This window comes from Poecilia formosa, unplaced genomic scaffold (assembly GCF_000485575.1).
Source record: "Poecilia formosa unplaced genomic scaffold, Poecilia_formosa-5.1.2 Scaffold128, whole genome shotgun sequence".
NCBI classification, from domain to species: Eukaryota; Metazoa; Chordata; class Actinopteri; order Cyprinodontiformes; family Poeciliidae; genus Poecilia; species Poecilia formosa.
In genome coordinates this window covers 1,089,499-1,112,136 of record NW_006800067.1, presented here as the reverse complement: position 1 = coordinate 1,112,136, position 22,638 = coordinate 1,089,499, and the positions used below count along the sequence as shown (strand labels likewise).

Here is a 22,638-nt window from a genome sequence, read left to right as displayed (position 1 = left end):
CCTTCTGACCACCTCTTTCCAGCCTTCTTCTCTTTTCTGGCCTCTCTTCGGACTCGTGAGGCTTAGTTTACTGTTGGGGGAGGTCACCGGAAGAGCCATGGTCTTGAACGGGGAAGGCAGGGAGTTGGAGGAGGAGTCGCCGCTTGTATCTGGAGCTCTGTGACAAAAACAACGCTCACATTTAGTTTCCGTCAACAACGAAGCAATACGATGAAGACATGACCTGGTATGAGTGGCGGACGTAGAATGCTTAATAGTTTGTGACACCGAGAGGCGGAGCTTGAGTTAGGCTCACTTTTGCATTGGCTTTGAGATGGAAACTGTGACCTTATTGTCCACTTTGGGATCTGTTGGTGGCTGAGGACAGTGTCTCTTCTCTGGGCCAGGCATGAGAGCCTGCGATTGGGTTGCTCCTGAGGAGGGGGCTGAGGAGGAGGAAGAAGAGGAGGAAGAAGAGGAGGAGGAGGAGGCGGATGAGGTGAGGTCAGGGAGGTAGTTGAGCTCCTGACTCTTCCCCCCACTGCTGCTGCTCTCACTGGCGCAGTCGGTGCTGTCCAGGGGGTCTGAATCACTGTTGCCACCAGTCACTCCTCCGCCCCCACCCCGTGGCTCACCGTGGATCTTGTTCTTGTCAGCCTTGTGCTGCGCAAGTGCAACCTTTAAAACAAACCCGCAAGCGTTAAGATTTTATGCAGAAATCCATAGGCAAATATGTCACCGTAATAAAGGTGGGTTCAAATTTTAATCTGTTTTAATCTGACGACTGTTTTGTGGTGCAGGTAATTTACGCTTCTTTAGGACAACAGCCACATCAAGATCTGTGATTTGCATCATTAAGCTGGGCACAGTAACTACTTTTAATCATATTTTCAAATTCATTAGCATTGATTGATATTATTGAAAAAAAAAACAGGGGAGAAAATAGGAAAAACAATTCAGACAATAAAGAGTTTAATTCATAACAATAAATCAAGACCCATCAATATTCTTATTCACTTTCTTGTTTTATTCCCTTCTTGGTGTTTTATCCATTTTTAATCGGCACTGTTTTATTTTGTCTTTCGCTTCCTTGCAACTGTTCAGCACTTTGTACGGAAATGCTTCATAAATGAAGATATTATTATGTTAAGAATTTATTGTGATAAATGATTAACGGTACAATAAATGCCTGCCCCTATTGAATAAATGAGAATGCCACATAATATTTTGAATGAATCAATTCAAAAGAGAATCTCATTCCTAGATTACGCAAGTGATTTATTTCAAGGGTTCATTTTGTGTTAATATTAATTAATATGGATTACAGTTTATGAAACCCCACAATCCAGTTTCTCCAAAAATTAAAAAAAAAATATATATATATATTCCATGCAATATTAAGCGTAATGTAAACTTTGCACTTTTTCCTTCCACTGAACTTTCACTTAATATACTCAGATGCAGCAATTTTAACCAGCTGTGTTAGCAACAACCTTTTGTGGCTTAGAGGGTGTTAATGTTTGTCTACTAAAGTAATGTCAAATCAGCAATAGTTAGCTTAACATTGCTGTTACAAATCCTGCAAAAAACTGTTTTTGATTTTTCATCACATGTGATCCACAATCATAAAGAAAGATACAGAAACAAAATCTAAATATCACTAAATATCGCTATATTGCATCTATAGTTTTTAAGTTTCAACCTATTTACTGAAATACTTTTTTTTGATTACATTTTTTCCCCAGAAATTAAAATATCAATTTCAATTTGATATTTCAATATTTTAAACTGAAGTGTCAATTTGAAATTGAATCCTTGAGCCATATGGCTGAAGGAAAAACCAGAGAAGTGCTCACCTGTGGATCTTGCAATATGATTGGTTCATTAGGTGCTGAATCCTTGGTCTTGTTCTTTTTGTTCTTCCGATTGGTGTTTGGGGTAGTGGCCACACTTGCTCGCTTCTTACCGAACGCTGTAGTGAAAGTGGTGGAGGTGGCAGATATGCCGATGGTGGTGGTGGTGGTCGCACTGGGAGGCTCGATGGGAACCTCTTTTTCTGAGAGACAACAGGGATCGAGGTTAGACGGAAACTAAATATCAACCAAGTGATCAACACCAACCCGATCCAGAAAGTCTCTTCTAGTGAAGGAACAAAGGTTACCTTCGGCTGAATCCTCTTTCTGCTCCTGCATCTCAGAGGACTCCTCCTTGGTTTTCTGCCCTTCCTCTTCCTCCTGCTTCCTCTTTTGCTCCTCCTTCTTCTTCTTGCGCTTCTCCTTCCTCTTCTCCCTCTTGGCAGCCAGCGCCTGCTTCTTGCTCTCCTCCCGAGACTGTTGGACACAACAGAGTTACTTAAAACCTGCTTCCTGCTGTTCCTTGATGGTTTTCTGGATGCTCAGAAATGACAAGACGGCGACGATAAGACTACCTTCTCCAAGTCCAATTCCTTTAGGAGGATGCTAGCGTTCTTGTTGGCCTCTGCCGCCTGCTGGTCTTTTGCTTTGACAATGGTTTCCATGCACTGGTGACACTTCTTCAACAGCTCCTGCAGGAGAAAACTCTGGTAAACAACTCTTTCCCACTCACCACATCCAGCATGAAGATAAACTCTGAAATGTTTTCCCACTAGATCTTAAATTCCTGAAGCTTTCATGTTATCCTACTTCTGTTTCCACTGTGGGGACCAAAACCACGTCTGTTTATGTAAACAGACCAGAGGGTCAATCCAACAGCAGCGCCTATTCACCACTTTGGAAATGTAATAAAACCGAGTTGAAATACAGCCATCATCGTATATTCTGTTATGATCTGTATGATCTGTTGAGATCTAGTTTTAATAGCAGGAATATTTCTTCTTTGTTTTCAAATGCAGTTGTTAGATGTTGTTATAAAAAAGGATGAACTACCAGTTGCAACAGCAAGGTTCAGAATGCGGTAAAAAAACAAAAAAAGAAGTGAAATCTGACCAAAACGACATTAATCTCTGACTGTTTCACACTGTTTATGATTCAAATGCTGAGTAAAATCAGTCCCCACTTTGTTCTAAGGTCTACCTGTAATCGGTTTGAGGTATGTTCAGTTCCCCGAGGCTCAAAAAAAAAAACAAAGAAAAATTCACCTTTCAGCTACGACTTGTAATTATTTTACAGTTATTCCATCGTGAAACAAAAATAAAACCACAGCACTCCAAATCAAAGAATGTCTGTATTGTTCATACAGACATCGTAACAAATACAGCCTCCTTCCATGTCTCTCAAAGGGCCATAAATCACACGCAGCAAGCATTACCTCCTTACTCTCCAACATAAAAAATGATCGGTTGCCACAAGTGAACGAGAGAGAAATGTTTCGCCATCACAAAAATCTCACACATAATTTATACTAGACATCAGAAGTATGATGTCCCTCCAAGTGTTATTTTGTACTATAATCGTCTACCATGGTGGTCTGATTTTAAGGATTAAAATCAGTTTCAAATTTAATGCTTTTTAAGACAATTGTGAAAGAAATTTAAGACCTGTATCACATCAGAAAGGTACAAAAGAAAATTGCACAGAATGTTATATATATATATATATGCGAGACTGATGTGAGTCCTTTTAATCTTTGTCCCCATTTGTCTTCATACCAATATACATAGCAAGGTTATAGTTGCAGCTGCTAGTTAGCAGTAGCCTCAACCATATCAAATCGTCTTCCTCTCCAATGACTCAAACTTTTCCCTGACAGAAGTCCCACAAGAAAATAAAACCTACAAGATTAAATAGTCCTGTCACGACAAAATCTAAGACTGATGATTAACTTATTGCAATGACTTTAAGATGTTTTAAGACCTTAATTTTAGATACAGGAAATGAACAATTTTTAAGGATGCGCAGGCAATCTGTATTTGGTTCTCAGAAAAGTTTCCGCTGGCAGAAATAAAACTTTAATGTCCAAGAGGAACTCAACAGCTACCTTGTCAGCGATGGTGGCAATGTATCTCATGCACTCAATGTCGGATGGAAACTGGTTGACTTCCTTCACAAGATACTGCACCACCTTCACATGACCCTACAAATTGCAGGAAAGACTGTTACTGGAGGGTTTGTTAAAGTGACGCAGGATGCCACTGAATGTAGAATAAAGCTCGCACCTTGCGAAAAGCAGCCATGAGTGGGGTGATTTTACGGTTGTCCGCAGCGTCCACGTCGGCACTTGCATGCACAAGGAGCTGAACCACGTCAAAGTGACCACCGTTCGCTGCCAGCCAAAGGGGAGTGTTCCCTTTCTTGTTTCGCACATCAATATGAGCCCCCCTACAAACAGAGCAGTAAGTGTAATAATATTCATTAAAATTTTTTTTTTTAAAAAGCTGCAGCACTGCTGCAGAGAAAGAAAAAATTATAGATACTTTTAAAAAGTACGTTGATGTGAGGAAGTCTTACCTGTTAATGAGCAGCTCACAGAACTTGTAGTGGCCTTTGTCGGCAGCGATGGTGAGGGCGGTGTCTCGGGAGGAAGGAACGGGAGGAGCGTTGACATCAGCACCTTTATCCAGCAGAACTCGGCCCACCTCGGCATAACCCCCAGAGGCTGCCTCCATCAATGGAGTGAGACCGGTCTGCGAGAACAAAGGATGGTCAATGGATGCAAACAAAAGTAGAGGCGAGACAATGATTTCATTCATTTAAAGAGATGGACGCCCAGCAAAAACAAAAAAAAACAAAAAGAGGATTAAACGACACTAATGTCCTGTACCTTAGCACGGTGCTCTACGTTGGCTTTGCGATCTAGCAGCAGACTGACGACCTCTGCTCGCCCCTGGAAGCAGGCCAAGGTCAGAGCGGTGTTTCTGTTGGTCTCGATCTGGGCGTTGATGTCCGAGCCCATATCCAACAAGAGCTTCACTGCCGGAACGTGGCCGTTCATCGCTGCCAGCATCAGAGGAGAGATCCCCAGCTTACTGCCAGTCCTGTGGAAAAAGGACAAACATTTACAGAATGGAACTTTTTCTAAGAAAACATCAGTGTATGGTTGTGGTAGACAGTTTAAGAATGATCAGTATTTAAACATGAACTCTCCAAATATCACAGTGGATAAAAAGTGAAAAGAAGGTAAAAATCTTTTAAGAAGATGGGAATAAACTTCAGAAGTGCATACGCCGTTTTGTTTTTCCACTCACCTGGAGTTGATCTCAGCGCCAGCGTTGAGGAGAATCTTGATGATGTTGACGTAACCCCCTGAAGCAGCCAAGCTGAGAGGCGTGTAGTCGGAAACGTTGCGGTGTTCCTTGTTGGCTCCCCGCAGCAGCAGCAACTCCACAACCTGTTGAATAAAAAAAGAAGAAAAGAAAAAAAACTCAGTTATGGATTATAGCTGGAGGAAGAAAAACAATATGAACTTTAACGTCAATACGCTGTGAGCAGATCTTAAAGGCGGTTTCACCTCCTGTCGGCCCCCTGAACACGCCAAGGAGAGGGGGGTGTCTTTGGTTCTCTCTGACTGAGCCTCGATGTCTCCACCTTTGTCCAGGAGCACCTCGACCACTCCCACATGGCCAGCAGTGGCAGCCAGAATCAAAGGAGTAAAACCTGTGGAGCGCAGAATGAATGCGTTTATTTTCCAATTCATCTCCTCAGCAGAGATTCTCGCCCCCCTTTCTTTGTTCCTCTGCACCTTTTTTATCTCGGTGCTCAATGTTGGCTTGCCGTGCGATCAGGACTGACACGAGCTCCTCATGTCCTCCTGCACACGCCAGCGTCAGCGCTGTGTCGTGGTTGCTCTCCGTCTGTGAGGAGGACGCAGCAAATGTTTCGATAGGATAAATTACATTTCATGCATGTACATGTTACAGTTCCCTTTGAAAAGCACGGCTCTGAGGCTTACGTGTGCGTCAATGTCAACTGAAGGGTAGAGGGGCAAGACGGATGGGGGAGAGGCGATGTTTGGGTTCGTCTGCGTGGGCGGCTGGGACAGGGGCGTGGGTGACGTTGTAGTGGTTAGCATGGGCACGCGGCTGCTCACAGCTGCGATACAGAAAGGGGGCGAAACATCCATATAATGCAGGTTTGGTCCAGTCGGAAACTGGAAAATTTAAGTTTTTCTGCCGTAAGCAAATGTCCTCACCTGCCATGATGTCATCCAGTGTGTCTGTGAGCGTCTGCGCAGGTGTAGCCACCATGAGCCCGTCTGGGGCTGGTTGAGGTATCATTCCCGGCCCCAAACCGGCCAGCTGTTGACCCTGACTTTGAGGTTGCTGCCCCAGCATCTGCTGGCCCAACATCTGCTGCCCTACCAGCACCCTCTGCAGCTCTGGGCTGGTGCTTCCTGGGTAGTCGGCGGGGTTGTAGTCTGGCAGCGGCTGGATGGGGACGAAGGCGGCCTGGAGGGGCGGAGGCGGCGGCTGGGGTTGGGTCTGGGGCGAGGGAGGAAGAGGAGGCTGCTGTGGCAGCTGAGGGCCATCCCGGTACAGGATTGTGCCGACCTGAGGGAGTTTGGGGTAGTCGTCCTCTTCTCCATCGGCGTCATCTTCTGAGCCCTCATCGTCATCGTCGTCCTCCTCATCCTGAAAGCACAGAGAAAGCACCTTAGAATAATTTAAAGTGGTATTAAGAGGAGAGACTCACAGACAAATCGGTCGGCGGGTGGAATCCAACCAGCAGACGCAATGAGCACCTGCTTTGGGTGAAGTGATCAAGATTAACTTTTTTTTTTTAGGGGGATGTTTAAGATGAAGTCAGAGGAAGCACATAAGTTACATAAGAGGTAATAAGCATTTTGTAAACGCACAGAAACGGCTGCAGTTCATTTGGGTTTGTGAGAAACAGACATCCCAGACCACTCAGGTCTTCTGGTTCTGGTTTACTCTCCATCAGAACCAGAACTGAACATGGAGAAGCATCATTAAGTTTTTCACACACCACAAATCTGGAATGAACTTCCAGAAAAATGCAAAAATGTTGCCTCACCAGCAGCTCTGGGCTCGTGCTTCCCGGGTAGTCGGCAGCGACTGGACGGGGCCGGCCCCGGCTATGTAACCGGTTTCATAAACGGTTCTTGTGTTATGTTTTCATGGTGTAAAGCACTTTTAACTGTTTTGTTGCTAAAATGTGCTACACAAATAAATGTGACTAGATGTGTGTGTGTGCTCTGCTCTGCTCTGAGCCTTTAGCCTGGGTTCGTCTTGGAACATGTATAGATCAGAGGTGTCGGAAGCCTATCGGAAATCTCAAAGTTAACCTTAAAGGTCAACATTGTGTTAAATACAGACACAGAAACTGCTATTTTGTGATGCTGTCCATGATGATCGATGTTGTAGAATGGCTTGATCCATTTTAAAACGTCTAATTTTGGCTTTGTTTACATCAACTGCTCGCTTGCACACGACCTTTGCTCCCAATGCAAGTAATTAATAACAGCCCCAAGGCATGAAGGCAGGAACATTGTATTTTCAATGTGTTTTATACCAACTCTTGTGTCACAGCTTTTAAAGAGAAACTGGAGTCAGTTGAAGTTTCTGTGCATAAAGGGAGACACCCTGATTGGTCCGGTTTTTAGGTTGTGGCAAAGTGAATGAGAATTTTACCTCTTCCCCCTCCTCCCCTGGCGGCTGCTCCTGCTCCCCCTCTTTGTTGGCCTCCTCGTCGGTGTCGGAGCCAACTGGTAGCTGACCACCTGTTGGGGTAGGAAGGGGCCCCGGAGCAGTAGGCATACACCCAGGCCCCGGGCCCGGACCCTGATTCTGTCCTGCCTCCTGGTCTTCTTTTAAGCCCTTTGCCTCCATGTACTCTTTGGTGAACTGTTGCTGTGTTTTTAGCTGCAGCTGACGCTCCACCTTCTGAAGCTCCTTCAAGATCTTCTTCTTCTTCTGCACCTGAGTACAAAACAGCCACGTCAATAATTGACAGGCTTTCTTTTGACGGCTTCACTTAAGATTAATGACAGTTTTAGCCGGGACTGTACCTGTTCTTCTCTGCTTTTCTTCAGCTCCTCAATCTTGTCTTTGGTGAGCGGCTCGCCCTGAATGAGCTCCAGCGACTGGAGCTGAGCTTTCTCGATGGCGCTTATTCTCTGGCCCAGTTCGTTCAGCTTTCCCTCTGTTTCCTCCACTATGCATTCCAACGGCGGACACAAGTGGAACGGCGGCAAGGGCTCTGCTTCAGGACCACGACCGACTGCACTGGGGACGCCGGGCTGAAGGGCTGCTTGTCTCTGTTTGGACACCGCTGATTTGAAAAACAGAACAACAGAGATCAAGATTAAAATTACGAAGAAGGGTAAAAGTGAACGAGCACAGCTTAATAAAACCCAGGATTTTCAGCCAACAATTTTCAAACTTTACAGGACTCTATTATTCAAATATCTCAGATTGGTTTTAAGATGCAACATTTCTTTGTTTTTTTTATTGTATGGTGTTTAGTATGATACACTCTTAGCTTCAAAAATGTACTGTAAATGTTTTTTATGCAAAACTTCATAAGATATGAAGCTGCACTCATTACATCTAAATGGATTGGGACACATCATTGTGTTTACAGTCAGGTGTTTATGGCTGGTTTATGGAAAGCAGTTCCACTTAAGTAAATATTATTACTAATGAATAACTAATACTCAAATGTCGGCATGACAAAAACAACAGAATAGTCAAGATGGCGTTTCATTTGGTGACAGTTTTTGTAAAGCTTCTTCGCTTATTTCAGGGACTTATTTTTTAGTTTTTTTTCTATTTCAGGCTCTTTAAATTTTATGTTCTTCCAAGAGAAATCCTTTCCTCTGTGAGGCGAGTCGGATTCTCTGAAGAACTTTTTCTTAAAGTATCAGATTTTAGCAGCTTCTCTCCCACAAAAATACAACCAAACAAAAAAACAGATGCTCTTATCATCAGACATCTTAAATCGGTTTAAAAAATGAGAAGAAGTCGGCCAAAAATGTCCTTTCTTTCCAATAAAAGTAAATCTTCTATATATTTTGTTTTTATTTCATGCTGATTTTTATTTATTCATCTTGCATTAATAACCATATTTTATTTAGAATGAAACAGCTCTCCATAGGCGTTATGCATTTTATTGATTTTTTAAAAGTTTTTCTACTATCTCAGTAAGCTTAAAGGGTCTTATAAAATTAAACTGAATTATTAAATTAATTTGAACTCAAGTTTGTCTTCTTGTGATTACTATGCATCTCATTCTGTCAAAACATTAATATGTGCATGATATGATGCTGGTTAAAGAACATTTATCTCAATAAAAAGAGATTCAAACTCAACTGCTTGGTTTTGTTTATTAATTTATTTAAAAAGTGATTGTGTTTTTGTAATATTAATATTGAGAAAATAATAATAATATTGAGAAAAATCTCTTCAAAATGAAGCAGAGCAGGCAGAGCCATTCCATAAACCTCTTAAAGCATCGTTTACCTTTGCTCGAGACGGGTGGGGGCGTAGCAATGTTTGATGGGGCTCTGTCGGGTTCTTGAGGGGGCACGACCATAGCGAGAGCTTGGAATGGGACACGAGGAACCTGATGGGACAAAATTATGTCACATTTAGATAGAGGAACATGACTGTGTCGAAAAAGAAGCAAAAAAAAATTTTTTATGCAAAACTTCATAAGATATGAAGCTGTTTATACCTGAGAAGCATCTTGTGATGGGGGCGTGAGCTGGGAGAGATCCGGCGCTGGGACAGACAGAATGTTGTTGGGGTAGTCCAACAGGTAGGACACCACGTTAGTGTGGCCACCTTTAGCAGCTTCTATCAACATGGTTGAGCCATCCTAGAGGCAAACAACATTAACATTAAGAGGTTTTCATTACACTTGGAATCAGAGGAGCAGAGCGAGCCTCAATCAACTACATGTTCAGGAACGAGAGCCTCACTTTGAGCCTGTGTGTGGGATCGGCTCCGTGCGCCAGCAGCAACTCCACCACAGCCAGATGGCCCCCAGCACAGGCCAGGGACACCACGGTGTGATCGTTGTTGGCAGTAGCTCTGTTCACATTAGCACCTGAACAGGAGAAAAAAAACAACAACACAGAATTTATTGGGAAGCCTTGGACTTCTTACACTAAAAATTCAAGAAACACAGTAAATCTGACCAGCGGATAAAAAAAAAACACACCTTTGCTGATAAGAAACTGCACTGTGCACAGATGTCCTGCCCTCGCTGCCTTCATCAGAGGTGTCCGCCCCCCTTCAGACTCGTGTTCCTGAGGATCAGAGGAATTATTTCAGGTTTGAGGGTGCCTTTACAAAGTAAGGTTTGTTCTTTTCAACTGCACTTGTAGTTTTAAAATCCCAGGATCCCTAAATAACATCATTAAGACTGAATAGGAGTATTGTGAGCGTACCAAATTGGCTCCAGCCTGAAGCAACACATCTGCCACATCAGTGTGTCCATTCTCGCACGCGTACGTCAATGCCGTGTCTCCTGTTGCTGTTGTGGCGTGAACGTTCGCTCCTTAATGGCCGACAAACAAGACGTATTTGTAATTAAAGAGGTGCAAGAGTTGGATTCTTAAAGCAAGACACAAGTTCGTGGCATACGTTTTCTCTAGAGAACGTTATTGCTCTAGCTTTTTATTGCTCACCGGCAGCCAGCAGGTATTTCACCAGCTCCAGATGGCCCTCCTGCGCAGCCTCCATTAGAGGAGTGGAGCAGCCCAGCTCAATGTCGGCTCCTGCTTTGATAAGGAAGTCGGCCACTTCCAGAAAGCCTCCGCAGCAGGCCAGAGTCAGCGCCGTCTCCTGGGTCTCCTCCGTCTGGGCATTGATGTTAGCACCTGGAAAACACGTGGAAATGGTTGTTTAAAGAGAGAAAGAATGAGCTGGGCCTTGAACGATAAATCAGATTAATTGATTATTGAAATGATCAACTAATTTAGTGACCAATTAATCATTAGCTAGAGTATACAGACTCAAAAAAGGACATTTGGTGTCAATTTTGGATGCCTTTAATAACTATTTCTGTATTGTAATTAAGCCAAAACTATACAAAAAAAAAATATATTCTCTTTTTTTTTACCCAAAACTCCTCAAGCACTCGGTTCAGATTTACCAAAGGAATGCTACGTTAACGTGTTTGTTTTAGGTCTTAAAATGTTTATTTTCTTATTTAAAAAAGGAATTTAATAATTTATCTGCATTTTTTATGTATTTCTAACATTGTATAAAAAAGGCATAGGTGGTTAAACGAAAAGTCTGATAAATGTGCCACTTTTTAATCCAATTAATGGTCAGAATAATCGATCACTAGAACAATCCCTAATATCAATCAATCAATTTTATTTATAAAGCGCAGCTCAAAGTGCTGTAGAGAGCAATAAAAACAAACCCACATAAGCAAACAATTACCCATCCCACATGGAAAAACACACAACTGCATGGGAAATGCACAAACTACATATAAACAATCCGGCCCTCTTTCTTTAGAATTCATCTGATTTTCTGTTTCAAAGTATAACACCTGCCTAATATGACACAAAGTGGGGCCTGGATGTCAAAGCTCCATTAAACCGATATTAGAGGAAGTGTCCCACCTTGAGCCAGCAGCAGTGCTACCATCTCCTCATGGCCTTCTCTTGCTGCCTCCATCAGGGGAGTGTAGCCCTCATCATTCACCTGGAGACAAGCCGAGGATGAGGATGGACATCATGATTGTACGGATTTTGAAACTGGCAGTAAGATGAAATACTCCACACTCCAAAATAAGATGCAATTCTTCCATCAATTTCAGAGATTCTCACTCGCATTATTTTTTAGATAATTTTTTTTTGTTCAACTCTAGTACCAGGTTATTTAATCATAAATACATTTAAAAAATCCAACTTATGTAAGGAGTTGCACCATCAAAGAATTAAAATGTACAACTTTTTTTTTAGAATTTCCTTGTACCTCCTCCAGGTTGGCGCCTCGTTCTATGAGCAGCGCTGCGAGCTCCACGTGTCCTCCACAAGCCGCGAGGGTGAGAGGTGACTCGAAGGAGTCAGCTGGCATGTTGACCTGCGCACCGCTGTCCAACAGCAGCCGCGCCACCTCCACATGGCCGTCCTGGGACAGCGAGACACAGAGGATGTAGAGATAAGCACCTGAATAAATATGTACGAGCATGTTCCAGTTCGGCTGAATCTGGCCAATTTCCACGGCGAAAATGTCACTGTGGACGTTTGAAACAGGGTTAGGTAACCTAAAATACAGTTTCTGTTTAGTTTTATCATTTGTGTTGTTGCAGCTACGAAAACATGGCAGATGCTGTCAACGTTTTAAATATTCGATTTTATTATGGTGTCCAATTCTATTAGAAAGAAAAAAAAATGTTTCCAAGTCAAAATAATGACCTTTTAAGACTATATACATTTAATTTAAAGACCAGAGTAAAAAAACTATCCATATTATATCCATAGTTTGAGCTGGTTGACTACATATTTGCCGTTTTAGCTAAATTTAAAGTACATGTTGAGGATTTTGACTTCTGCTGCTGGATTTTCTGAACTGACCAACTACAGGACTTTTGCTGTTCCTTCGCATCCTTCTTGACTAGTAACAGCCTTGACAAATCTCCTGATGGGCCAGTGAGCTCTCGGAAGTGATGGGTCAATGATTAGCGCAACAGAGTCCACAGTGATGTTCTTCGACGATGTTTGCCACTTCGGACGGGTCTGGAGGTTCGGCAAATAGTTTGTGGTGAATTGGATAACAGTATACATGCATTATACACTCAGCTTTATGTTTGAAAATCCTGCATGCACATTAGGAGGTAGTTGTGGTAGAAGCAATAACATAAACTGAAGCTTGAGACATTTTAAATTCTGGATTTAGATTCATTAACAGCTTTTAAAGACCCGACAGAATCACTGAATAAAACTCAATGAAAAAAATAGTAAACAACCTACGTTTTACTAAACATTTAATCCGTTTTAGTGTCTGGTTGAGGTTTGGGTCAGATGCTCACCATGCAAGCCTCCATGAGCGCCGTGTGCATCTCGTCTGTTTTATGCTCCTGGTCTGCTCCAGCCTCCAAAAGAAAGCGAACCATGTCCAGATGACCTGGAATTTAAAACAAAGTCATCAATTCAAAGCATTAGGTAGCAAAGTTTTACAAGCAGTGACTAACAGGACGCTCATTAACGATACAGAGACATATTTGGGTCCTGACCTTTGTAGCAGGCGAGTGTGAGAGCACTCTCCTTGAACTCGTTGGAGTGTGTGTTGATGCCGGCGCCATACTCCAGGAGCACCCTGGCCACCTCCACGTGGCCCGCGCTGGCTGCCTCCATGAGAGGCGTGTGTCCGTTCTCGTTGTGGTCCTCGATGTTCGCATCCTCTTTCAGCAGCACCTTCACCACGTCCACGAAGCCACCGGCGCACGCGTACGTCAACGCTGTGTTGCCTGGAAGCCAAAAACAGCGTGAATCCTCAAGAAAAATGGGAACTAAAGCTTTTTTTTTGGAGGGGATGGGGGGGTCAGACAGTTTTACCTGTGGAGGACTGAGCGTTCACATCTGCCCCGTGGACCAAAAGCAGTTTGACGATGTCCACGTAACCTCCGCTGGCAGCAGCCATCAACGGTGTTATGTCCCCCTTGATGCCCCGGTCCTCTACGTTGGCGTGCATTGCCAATAAGACCTGTTGACGAAACGTGAAATCATGAGGTGAAGAAACTCTGACTGAAGGCTGTCGGAGACACAAAACCCGTTTCATACCTGCGCGAGTTCGTAGTAGCCAGCCGAGCAGGCGAGGCACAGGAGGCTCTCCCCCTCTTCCGTGTGCTCGTTGACGCTTCGTCCCTCGTCCAACAACTTGCGCACAGCGTTGACGTCCCCATCTGAACACGCTTCTGCTAAACTACGGCTGAAAATAACCAGACTGCTACAATTACTGCCACGGTGACAGGTGGACACACATACGCCTCAAAGAAAAGAAAAGAAGAAAAAAAACAACAACAAAAAAAACACCTGCATTTGAAGTGTACGGTCTGTGAAAAAAATGGCCGAGATACATACTTGTCGGCTTGGCCGGCGTTGAGTGTGTTTTCAGCTCTCATTCGGGTCAGGGCGGCGGCTGCCTCGTCCAGCGCACAGCTCACGGACGATGTTAGTCGCCTTAGCACCTCGGGGTCTGCAAAAGCTTTACCATCGGCAGTGGACAGTTTACCGATGCCTGCCGAACACCAAGAAGGCAGAGGTGCATAGGGCAATGCAAACCACAGGGGGAGCAGAACCACACCAGACCAGATGAAGAAGCAAGTCCAGTCCAGCCAATCCAATCCAGAGTTAGTAGCAGCATACACAAACAAGATGGAGAGAAACCCACACATAGAAAACACAAACAAGCACTTGTTAATTTGGCTCAACATATCCTGTCACTACTTTCAATGCAGTATCATGTATGAATACTTTTTTCCCCCCACAATCTAAAGCATAAACAATCTTCATTTACAGACAACTGTGTAATGAGCTTAAAAATGTGCCAAAACTACAAGGAAGGCAGTGAAGGAAGAAGGTGGGCAGTTTTTTTTTTTTTTAATCATTTCTTTTTCTCAAAAACTCAGGTTAAAGCCATTAATGGTTGAAGAGAAAAAAAACATCTTGTGTATGAATTTTAGATGGATGAGAGGGAGAACGTAAGGGGGGAAAAAAGGAGGAACTAGAAGTGAAGGTAAAAAGTCAAAGGAATATTAAGAATTCAAATTACCATGAGACAAAAATGCGCTTGTGACTGTTTGTTATGAAAAGATGGAAAAAGCCAAAGAGGGAGAATAAGAGGCAAAAACAAGCAAAAACACAAGAGAACAGAACTAATTTGATAACTTAAAAAAAAAAAAAAAGTCTCTTTCTCTTTGACAATGACATGTTTGAGTTTAGGTATAACAGGCAAGTTTTACAATGAAAAGAAAATGTATTTCTCATAAGAAGCATCTTCATTTGTCGATCGGATCTGAGCTTTCCGTCCTGGAAGTTGAAAACACGGCAGGACAATATCTGGGAAATTGATCGTTATCGCAATAACTGTGTGTGCAAGACGCATAACATAAGGAACTGCTAGGACTGCAATAAATATTAGCTAATTAAGCATCATGCATTCAGGCTCTCTGCCAGTAGATTATTTGATTACATTTATTGTTCATTGCATCATAATTGGATTTTTTTTTTTTTTTTTTTTTTTTTTTTTTTGCAAAGAAGTGATAGGTGGTAAAGTAATTATGAACCAACACCAAGTTGTTTCAATACCAAAATGACTGTCTGCCATGGAGCGAATGCTAAAATATGTTAGTGGAATTTTATCATTTGTTTACTCATGACAAATTGAGCCATGATTGCAACATTCACCGGTATTGTTGCATATTGGATCCTTATCTGAAAACCTAGCCTCTGTTTGAAGTGTTTGTGACTAAAAGCAGAGTTTGTATAGTTCTGAACTCAAGACTTTCCCAGCAGCAAAAGGGAAGCATCTCCTGGTAATTATAGTAATTAGAGAATTGTTTCTATGAAAAGCTCCGATGAAAACTTACATTTGATTTCGTTTCTTTTTATTCCCAACTACCTGTAACTGGGCTTGTAAAAGCGTATACATTATTATAAAGCTAAGTTTTTTGTAAAAAAAAAAGAAAAAAAAAAAAAGAAAAAAGATGAGACCATGATAAATCATTTACAAGCATTTTTCCAAGGTAATTTTGTTTATCTAACACATTTGTTAAATATATACCGTTAAAAAAATAAGCAATAACTTGCCTGTTCAGCCTTTAGCTAATCCTTTGACAAAACACCCTTTGATGCGAGAACACTCTTCTTGAATACATAACTATCAATTATAGCGAAACTGACTGCCAGAAAAGATTTCACCAGTTTGACCAGAATATTCCAGACACATTCTCAGTCTGTAGAAAGGTAAAACGGTATCAAAATTATCTCATTGTGCATATGGGAATCAGTCTGAAAAATCCACAGCATCACATTTATGCTATGGCACAGGGAAGACAGTCACTTTTAATTTGATAAAAAAAAATATAGGACATTAGTGACACTTCAGAAACTGGAGGCTTCCACAAAATGATGTTAAAGACAACACTAAAACTTGTTAGGGAGGCTGCCAAGTAAACATGACTGAATGAGCAGGGCTGTAGACGGACATTTCCTTTCAACTTTGGCTTAAATTTTCCAACACCTTGTGGGAATCTGTGTTATAGACTGAAGAAACCAAATTTAAACTTTTGGCCCATTATTTCCCAATCCAAGTTTGAAACACGGACACACGGACACACACACACACACACACACACAAAAAAAAATCACCATTTTAAATTACCATGAGAGCATCACACTTACAGTGAAACATAACTGTAGCAGAATGGTTAGTTTTCTTCACATGGAACTGTAGATTTTTGTCTGGGTAGATGAAATCATCATCAGCTAAAGTACCAGGTCATTTTGACAAAACCTTTAAATGTCTGCTATGAAAAAACAATAACTCCATTGGACAAAAGCTTTGGAAAGGTTAAGCCAGAGTTTAGACCAAATTGGACAGAAAAAAAGTGTAGAAACACCCAAGAAGGGCTGTATCTTCATATTTGGCAAGGTAGAGAGGGCAATTGATGTCAAAATGTGGAATTTTGAGACTGAATGCTGAAATTCAAAGGTTCTTCAATAAGGTGTAAAATTTAACGGTGTGCAACTGGCTGACTGAATGTTTCAAAATTCCCAGAGGTTAGTTTTTTTCCGCCCCCTCTGTTTATTATGTGACACATGAGGAAAATAATTTAAATGATTCATATGGAGTCCATTTTCCTGTTACATACAACAGGACATTTAAGCAGGGCTGTGCAGACTTGAGAGTTGCTTTATGTTTGCCAACTAAACTTTACTTGTTTATGCTTCACTATTTTTAGTAGAGCAAAATACAGCCTGAGCTCTCACAGAAGACAGTACTCGGGTGCTGCAGAGATTTTCGGTAAGCTTTGACTTGCTACTGGCAGCAGCTGTGAAGTAAAAAAACAACTTGAATAACAATGCATGTGCTGGCAGGTTACTAAAATGACGGCATTTGAGGTAAACCAACCGAGATACCAACAATGAAACTCAATCAGCCTTTAACAGAGGTCATTAAAAAAACAAAAAACATCTGCATTTAACCTTTTAATGAAAAGCTAAGATTGCAAGATGATTTTTTGAACTAGTGCTTTTTAAAAACATCAAGTCACCATTTTATTTATTTCATGGAAAACCATTATTAAAAATACACATTTATGCAGTGTCTTCAAAAGCCATTTACATGCAAAGCGTCCCCAGGTCCCACATCTTGGCTTTAGTTTAACAGCAAGGACACTGAAACATCTGTTTTAGCTTTAAAAGCCCTATTCAGTGAGTGTTTACCCATAAGCAACCTCTACACCCATAACTGTCATATTTACATTGACAACATGAGCTTTGCACTGGGGGGGGAATGCCAGGATGCGAGTATATAATGCAATTCAAAGAACAAACCAACATCTACAGCAGTAAAATAAGACATTTTTGCACTTTTAAGTTTGGAATTCTCGTCAAGCTGTCAAACTAGATACTATGGTAATGATAAAAAAAGATTCAATTTAACCCCATGTTAAACAATTAGGTCTGAAAGTTCAAGTTCTACTAAGCATTTGCGATCAGACTGTTGAGCCAATGAATTGTATTTTTTCTTCTGCTTTTGGGACAAAAAGTAAAAGTACTGCGTTTTAAAGAAGATCCATTTTATTCTGACTGGTAGAAATGGTCTGCTGTGTGCTGTCTAGTCACCTCTTAGAGAAAATCTGACCTTAATTGTGTGAAATCAAACTGAGGTTTAATAGAAGCGTCATGAAAGGCAGATAATGGCAGAAAAAAAAAAAAAAAGCACAAGCCTAGAGACTAAACCTTGGGGTCATAGGTTAGTGGTGCTTGTCATTACATAAGCCCATATTAACTGATACCTTGCATGAGCTGCGGTTAAGCCAAGCTGTATTATATGGAGATTTGAAAACACTGCAGACTCCTGACTGGTAAAGGGGTCAGGGTCCAGCCAGCTAAATATGAAATTCACATGTAAAGAGTGTATATAATATAATAGCTCATAAATATTACACATTTCAAACAGTCCATTGCAACATTTAGAGTGTCCACAAAACGACTGCAAGTAATGATTAAATTAATACATGATTATTCTAGAGATTAATTGGATACAAACACTGGCAGAATTTGAACTAAGCCACTTAAGCCTTTTTAATACAATATTAAAAATACATAAATATGTAGATGAATAAGTTTTTTTTAATAAATAAGAAAAACATTTTATTGCAATAACATAGCATTCTTTAGTTTAAGTGAATTTTAACCAGGTGAATAAAAAAAAAAAAACAATCCCACTTGAGGAGTTATGGGTAGAACATATTCACAGATAACTTTTTTTTTTAATCTTAACTGTATATACGTTTTGTACACTGTTGGCTTAATTACTGCTCTGAATATGTTGGGATTTTTTTTTTAGTCAATAAATCATCTTTTATCTACTCCAGTTAATTAATCGATTACTAAATTAGTTGACAACTATTTCAATCGTCAGTTCCGACTAATTGTTTCAACATTTCTTTTCTCCCCAAATATCTGCCCCCCATTCTTCTCAGCATACGTGGTTCATAACGAGATGCGTCTATAAGTGGCGCGGTATTGCTGTGGCTGAAGAGACTGTCAAAGTGTAAAATATGTGACACTACAGCCTCGTGCCAGTCCACACAGCTGAAGGCAGATCCCAGAGGAGTCAGTGGGACACCAATCTGTGTGCCGCTGCCTTAATGTCCAGCCTTCGATCAGCTGCAGCTTAGTGAGCAATGAGCTCTGACCAGCAGTGGGTCTGGAAGCAAGCAGCTCCATTATCGTCTATACTGGTGAATCGCTCCCCTTCCCAGACTGTGCCTGCCGTGAGGCAAAGCAGATCTGGAAGAGCCATCCACACCGTTCCTATCGTCAGAGCTATAAAGGCGCAGGGAAGAAGCTACAGCTTCAGCCCGGTTATTTTAAGCCACCTGTACATAAATGTGTTTGTGGAAATACGCAAGTTGACCAAATAAATATGAAATTTCTATCGGCCATATAAAACCCACGAGTCAAAGTCGATTCAAACATGAAATCCGATCCGGTAAACGTGTGGCTCAACTTATATATTCACTGCTATATTTAAATGTAAACGTCATTTCTCTTGAATGCATTTCGGTTTACTGTCTCGCGTTCATGTCAGACTGCGGCGGCGCTTGCTTAAGACACTGTGGTCTAATTTAATTCGACATGGTGATAGAGACAGCTGATGGTTGTCAGGAGCGCAACAAGGCACGGCAACACTGCAGAGCCGCAGTGTGTGCACACACAGGGAAGCAGGGTTGTGTTCCTGCAGCTTCACACATCCTGCAATAAACAGCTGATCCGCCCAGGTCAAGGGAGAACTGGAGTAAAATTAAAGGGTAAACCCACGTCAGCCTGAAGCATATCCTAGCTTAGCCTCGATACAAAAAAAACCTAATAATCTACCACAGACGGATCCTTTCCAAATAATTAAATTTCAAGGCGTAATGAGTAATAAATAATTTTCCAGCTAATTTAGGCCTTATGATATTAAAATTTATCTCTAATTCTTTATTAGTACCAGCTGTCTATTTTTATTATTAATACAACGCTTCATCTCAATGACTGAAACAAAATATGGAAAGGAATTTGGACTAGTGCGCACTTCCCCTCCTTGTTCCCGCATGCACGTGTGGTCATATGCTAGTCAACTGGAAGTGTAATCAAATTTATCAGAATGAATGCAACTTTTTAGGCTCAACAAGACTTGCCTCAAGGAAATATAATATTTGCAGTAGATTTCCAAAGATCTGCTGCTGTGGCCACAGAGTTGGAACAGGCAGAACGACTCCACTGAAACTCGTCGCTCTCAAAGCATCGCGGTGCAAAATACGCAGAAAAAGTGAAGTGTTCACTGGACTTCTGTAGGGCTAAACAAGAAAAGAAAAATTGGCATCTGCCAAAATTGGGACTTTTTAAAGATTGGTAATGAGCTAGAAAACTGCAATCTGTTCATCCCTCAATAATCAGTATTGTAAGTTTCTTGATTTCAGGTGATAAGAAAATGCAGCAGCAGGTTACCAGAGTAACTTCAGCTTATAGCTACAATACAGGGGTGACTAACACCAGTCAGACGTTTCCCTACTCCAACACAGTTTATTTAAATGCTTGAATTACCTCATAGTGCCATTATGTTCAGCAGGGATCTGGTAGTGAACCATCCTTTGATTCAGGTGAACCTGGGAAAGGTCTGAAACATTCAGAATACTAGCCATGAAGGACTTGGTGTGGACACCACCGGTGTAATGTTTCCACTGGATGCTTAAAGCAGCAGGTCGCCGAATGCTAACGCGTAGCTTTGGCAACGCCGCTGGCTCGAGCCAGCTCGTCTCTTGTGCAATTCAAATTAAATGCCTCCATTTATAGATAATATTTCTAATAGTTTAGTCAACAACTGTTTGCGGTTTGGCACGTTTAGAATATGCGATACAAACTGTTCCTCTGACGGTTAGGCAAGAATTGGCAATATTTCTTAAAGAATTAGAATAATCTCTATACTACAAAATTAGAAGATTTTTTATTATGTTCCGGGGAAATATGTGAGCCTCGAGTCCAGCAAAATAAACATATCCAAAGCTCATGATCCATTGTTTTGTGAAAGCACAAAACATTTTTTTCACATGACATATTTTGCACAGCCTAGCTTATAATATTTCATCTTGGAGTGGGAAACAGACAGAGTAGATGATACTTAGGTCCAAAAAGTACAATTTGTTAAGAGAGACCGACATCATCAGTAAGAGTAATCTCTAAGTGCTAATTAGAACCTACTTTGAATTACTTCACAAAAAATTAAACAAACCCTTTAAAACAAACGGCTATAATCCAATTAGGTCCAACTTTCCTCTGATAAACAGTTTTACATAATAGTAGAAAACCCGAACGAGTTGAGACACCTGATGAATTGAATCCTCTAATAACAGCTCTAATTTAGTCACGTACCCATATGGAATGTGAACTTATGTCAAGAAAGCTCGCGTTAACTTTGTTAATATGTAAAAAAATAAATAAATATATATATATATATATTAAAAAAAACCTGTAAAACTTGTTACTAAACTTTTGAAGTAATAAAGTACCAAAAACAATTTACATGGCGTTTACAAAATTGCCTTGGCACATCTCTAGTGTTCACCTCACCCAATATAATAAAGTGAATGTAACAATATGAAAGTTTTGATATGGAAGAAAAAGTTGATTGTATTGTATGAGCATTTGAAATGGAGTCCCTGAAATGATGCGAAATGGGGGGGGGGAATGGTAAAATACACCTGACATTTAAGAACAGCTCATTAAAAATAACGCATTCGGTATGTTAACTTTACAGAACACATTTTAGCATGCGTTTTGGCTTAATCATTTTCAAGTGGAAGTGACATCATAGTTAGTAAGCTATTGTGAAGTGTGCTAAAGTTTGACGGTCAGCGCTGAGGCCAAAAACAAAACTTAACTCCATACAGAGGAAAAGGGGGGAGGAGGAAAAGACAAAAATATTTAAACAACTTCACAAAAACAAGACTGGTTTATTTGTCGTCATGGTATCACAATATATCTCATATGAGATGTGATATTACCTCATACAAGATAATTAGTTTAAATTACCACAATTTGGGGGCATTTACACACTTTGTTTTTTCATCTTTATTTAAATAGTAAAAATTTCTCCTGCCGCTTCAAAACTAATCATATTAGCAAGTTACAAGCTTATAAAACAAATACATGCTGATAGTAGTTATTGTTAAGTAAGCTGGCTCTATGGACACAGTATTATATACTTTTTTTTTACTGGAGTTTCAAAACAGTAATATGTGACTCTTTAGTTACTCAAGACCTGAAAGATTTTCAAACAGGCAGGTTTTTCTGTGTTCTCACGGATGGAAAAATCCATTAACCTTCTGAGTGGCAGTGTGCAGCAGTACGTGCGGGAGGGGCAGTGCTGCATTATAACATCCTCCATAAGGCCGGACACAAATCTTACTAAAAAGAAAGCCATAAAAAATATATTTTTTTTTGGCTTTAAACCATAGAAATAAAAAATAAAATTTTAGCAGCTCACTGGAAACATAACCAGTAAATATGACTTTGTCAAAGGCAAAGTAATATTAAGTGAGCATTTACCTTCTCAGACGTAATCCTACATATTTCATGATGGTTCATTTTGATTTCGCCACCATTCTGACACAATTTCCTTCAGATTGCGTTCATTTAAGCAACTACAAAGAAACATAGCTAATAGTCAAGGTCATCTTTTATTGCTACTGGTAACAGAAGCCTTCATTAATAATCCATGCTTGACTTGTCTTACAGCTTGTGTTTGTTGTAATTAAGTCTGTAGGGCACTGGTAATCATTTAGCAAAATATGTTTAAAGTCCCACATGGAATTGGGAAAAAAAAAAGTTTTTCCGAGAACTGTGGAAAAGTATTACAATTTATTTTATGAAGCAAGACGAAAAGACTTTAAATTAGCTTATATTCACCAGCCTACATGAGATAACTGGTCAGTAGAATTGAATAATATATATATATATATATATATATATATATATATATATATA

At 40.8% G+C, this 22,638-nt stretch overlaps 1 protein-coding gene across 10 annotated transcripts in view; it reads right to left on the bottom strand.

Moving 5' to 3' along the window:
• ankhd1 (ankyrin repeat and KH domain containing 1) overlaps window positions 1–22,638 on the bottom strand; it is a 34,349-nt gene that overhangs the window by 5,737 nt on the left and 5,974 nt on the right. For 3 of the 10 annotated variants that reach the window (XM_016676138.1, XM_016676139.1, XM_016676140.1), the window contains exons 3-31: window positions 13,960–14,116; window positions 13,660–13,822; window positions 13,435–13,582; window positions 13,113–13,346; window positions 12,909–13,003; window positions 11,852–12,013; window positions 11,497–11,578; window positions 10,549–10,740; window positions 10,309–10,418; window positions 10,080–10,167; window positions 9,838–9,965; window positions 9,591–9,734; window positions 9,377–9,479; window positions 7,924–8,186; window positions 7,547–7,834; window positions 6,088–6,526; window positions 5,848–5,987; window positions 5,638–5,749; window positions 5,407–5,552; window positions 5,144–5,286; window positions 4,720–4,933; window positions 4,407–4,582; window positions 4,115–4,277; window positions 3,937–4,032; window positions 2,408–2,524; window positions 2,141–2,309; window positions 1,836–2,035; window positions 296–657; window positions 2–157 (exon numbers count right to left, since the gene is read on the bottom strand). In XM_016676138.1, coding sequence (XP_016531624.1) covers window positions 2–157; window positions 296–657; window positions 1,836–2,035; window positions 2,141–2,309; window positions 2,408–2,524; window positions 3,937–4,032; window positions 4,115–4,277; window positions 4,407–4,582; window positions 4,720–4,933; window positions 5,144–5,286; window positions 5,407–5,552; window positions 5,638–5,749; window positions 5,848–5,987; window positions 6,088–6,526; window positions 7,547–7,834; window positions 7,924–8,186; window positions 9,377–9,479; window positions 9,591–9,734; window positions 9,838–9,965; window positions 10,080–10,167; window positions 10,309–10,418; window positions 10,549–10,740; window positions 11,497–11,578; window positions 11,852–12,013; window positions 12,909–13,003; window positions 13,113–13,346; window positions 13,435–13,582; window positions 13,660–13,822; window positions 13,960–14,116 — 4,990 coding nt within the window. The remainder of the gene's footprint in view (window position 1; window positions 158–295; window positions 658–1,835; window positions 2,036–2,140; window positions 2,310–2,407; window positions 2,525–3,936; window positions 4,033–4,114; window positions 4,278–4,406; window positions 4,583–4,719; window positions 4,934–5,143; window positions 5,287–5,406; window positions 5,553–5,637; window positions 5,750–5,847; window positions 5,988–6,087; window positions 6,527–7,546; window positions 7,835–7,923; window positions 8,187–9,376; window positions 9,480–9,590; window positions 9,735–9,837; window positions 9,966–10,079; window positions 10,168–10,308; window positions 10,419–10,548; window positions 10,741–11,496; window positions 11,579–11,851; window positions 12,014–12,908; window positions 13,004–13,112; window positions 13,347–13,434; window positions 13,583–13,659; window positions 13,823–13,959; window positions 14,117–22,638) is intronic. The other 7 variants (XM_007561572.2, XM_007561573.2, XM_016676145.1 and 4 more) reach the window with 6 other exon arrangements.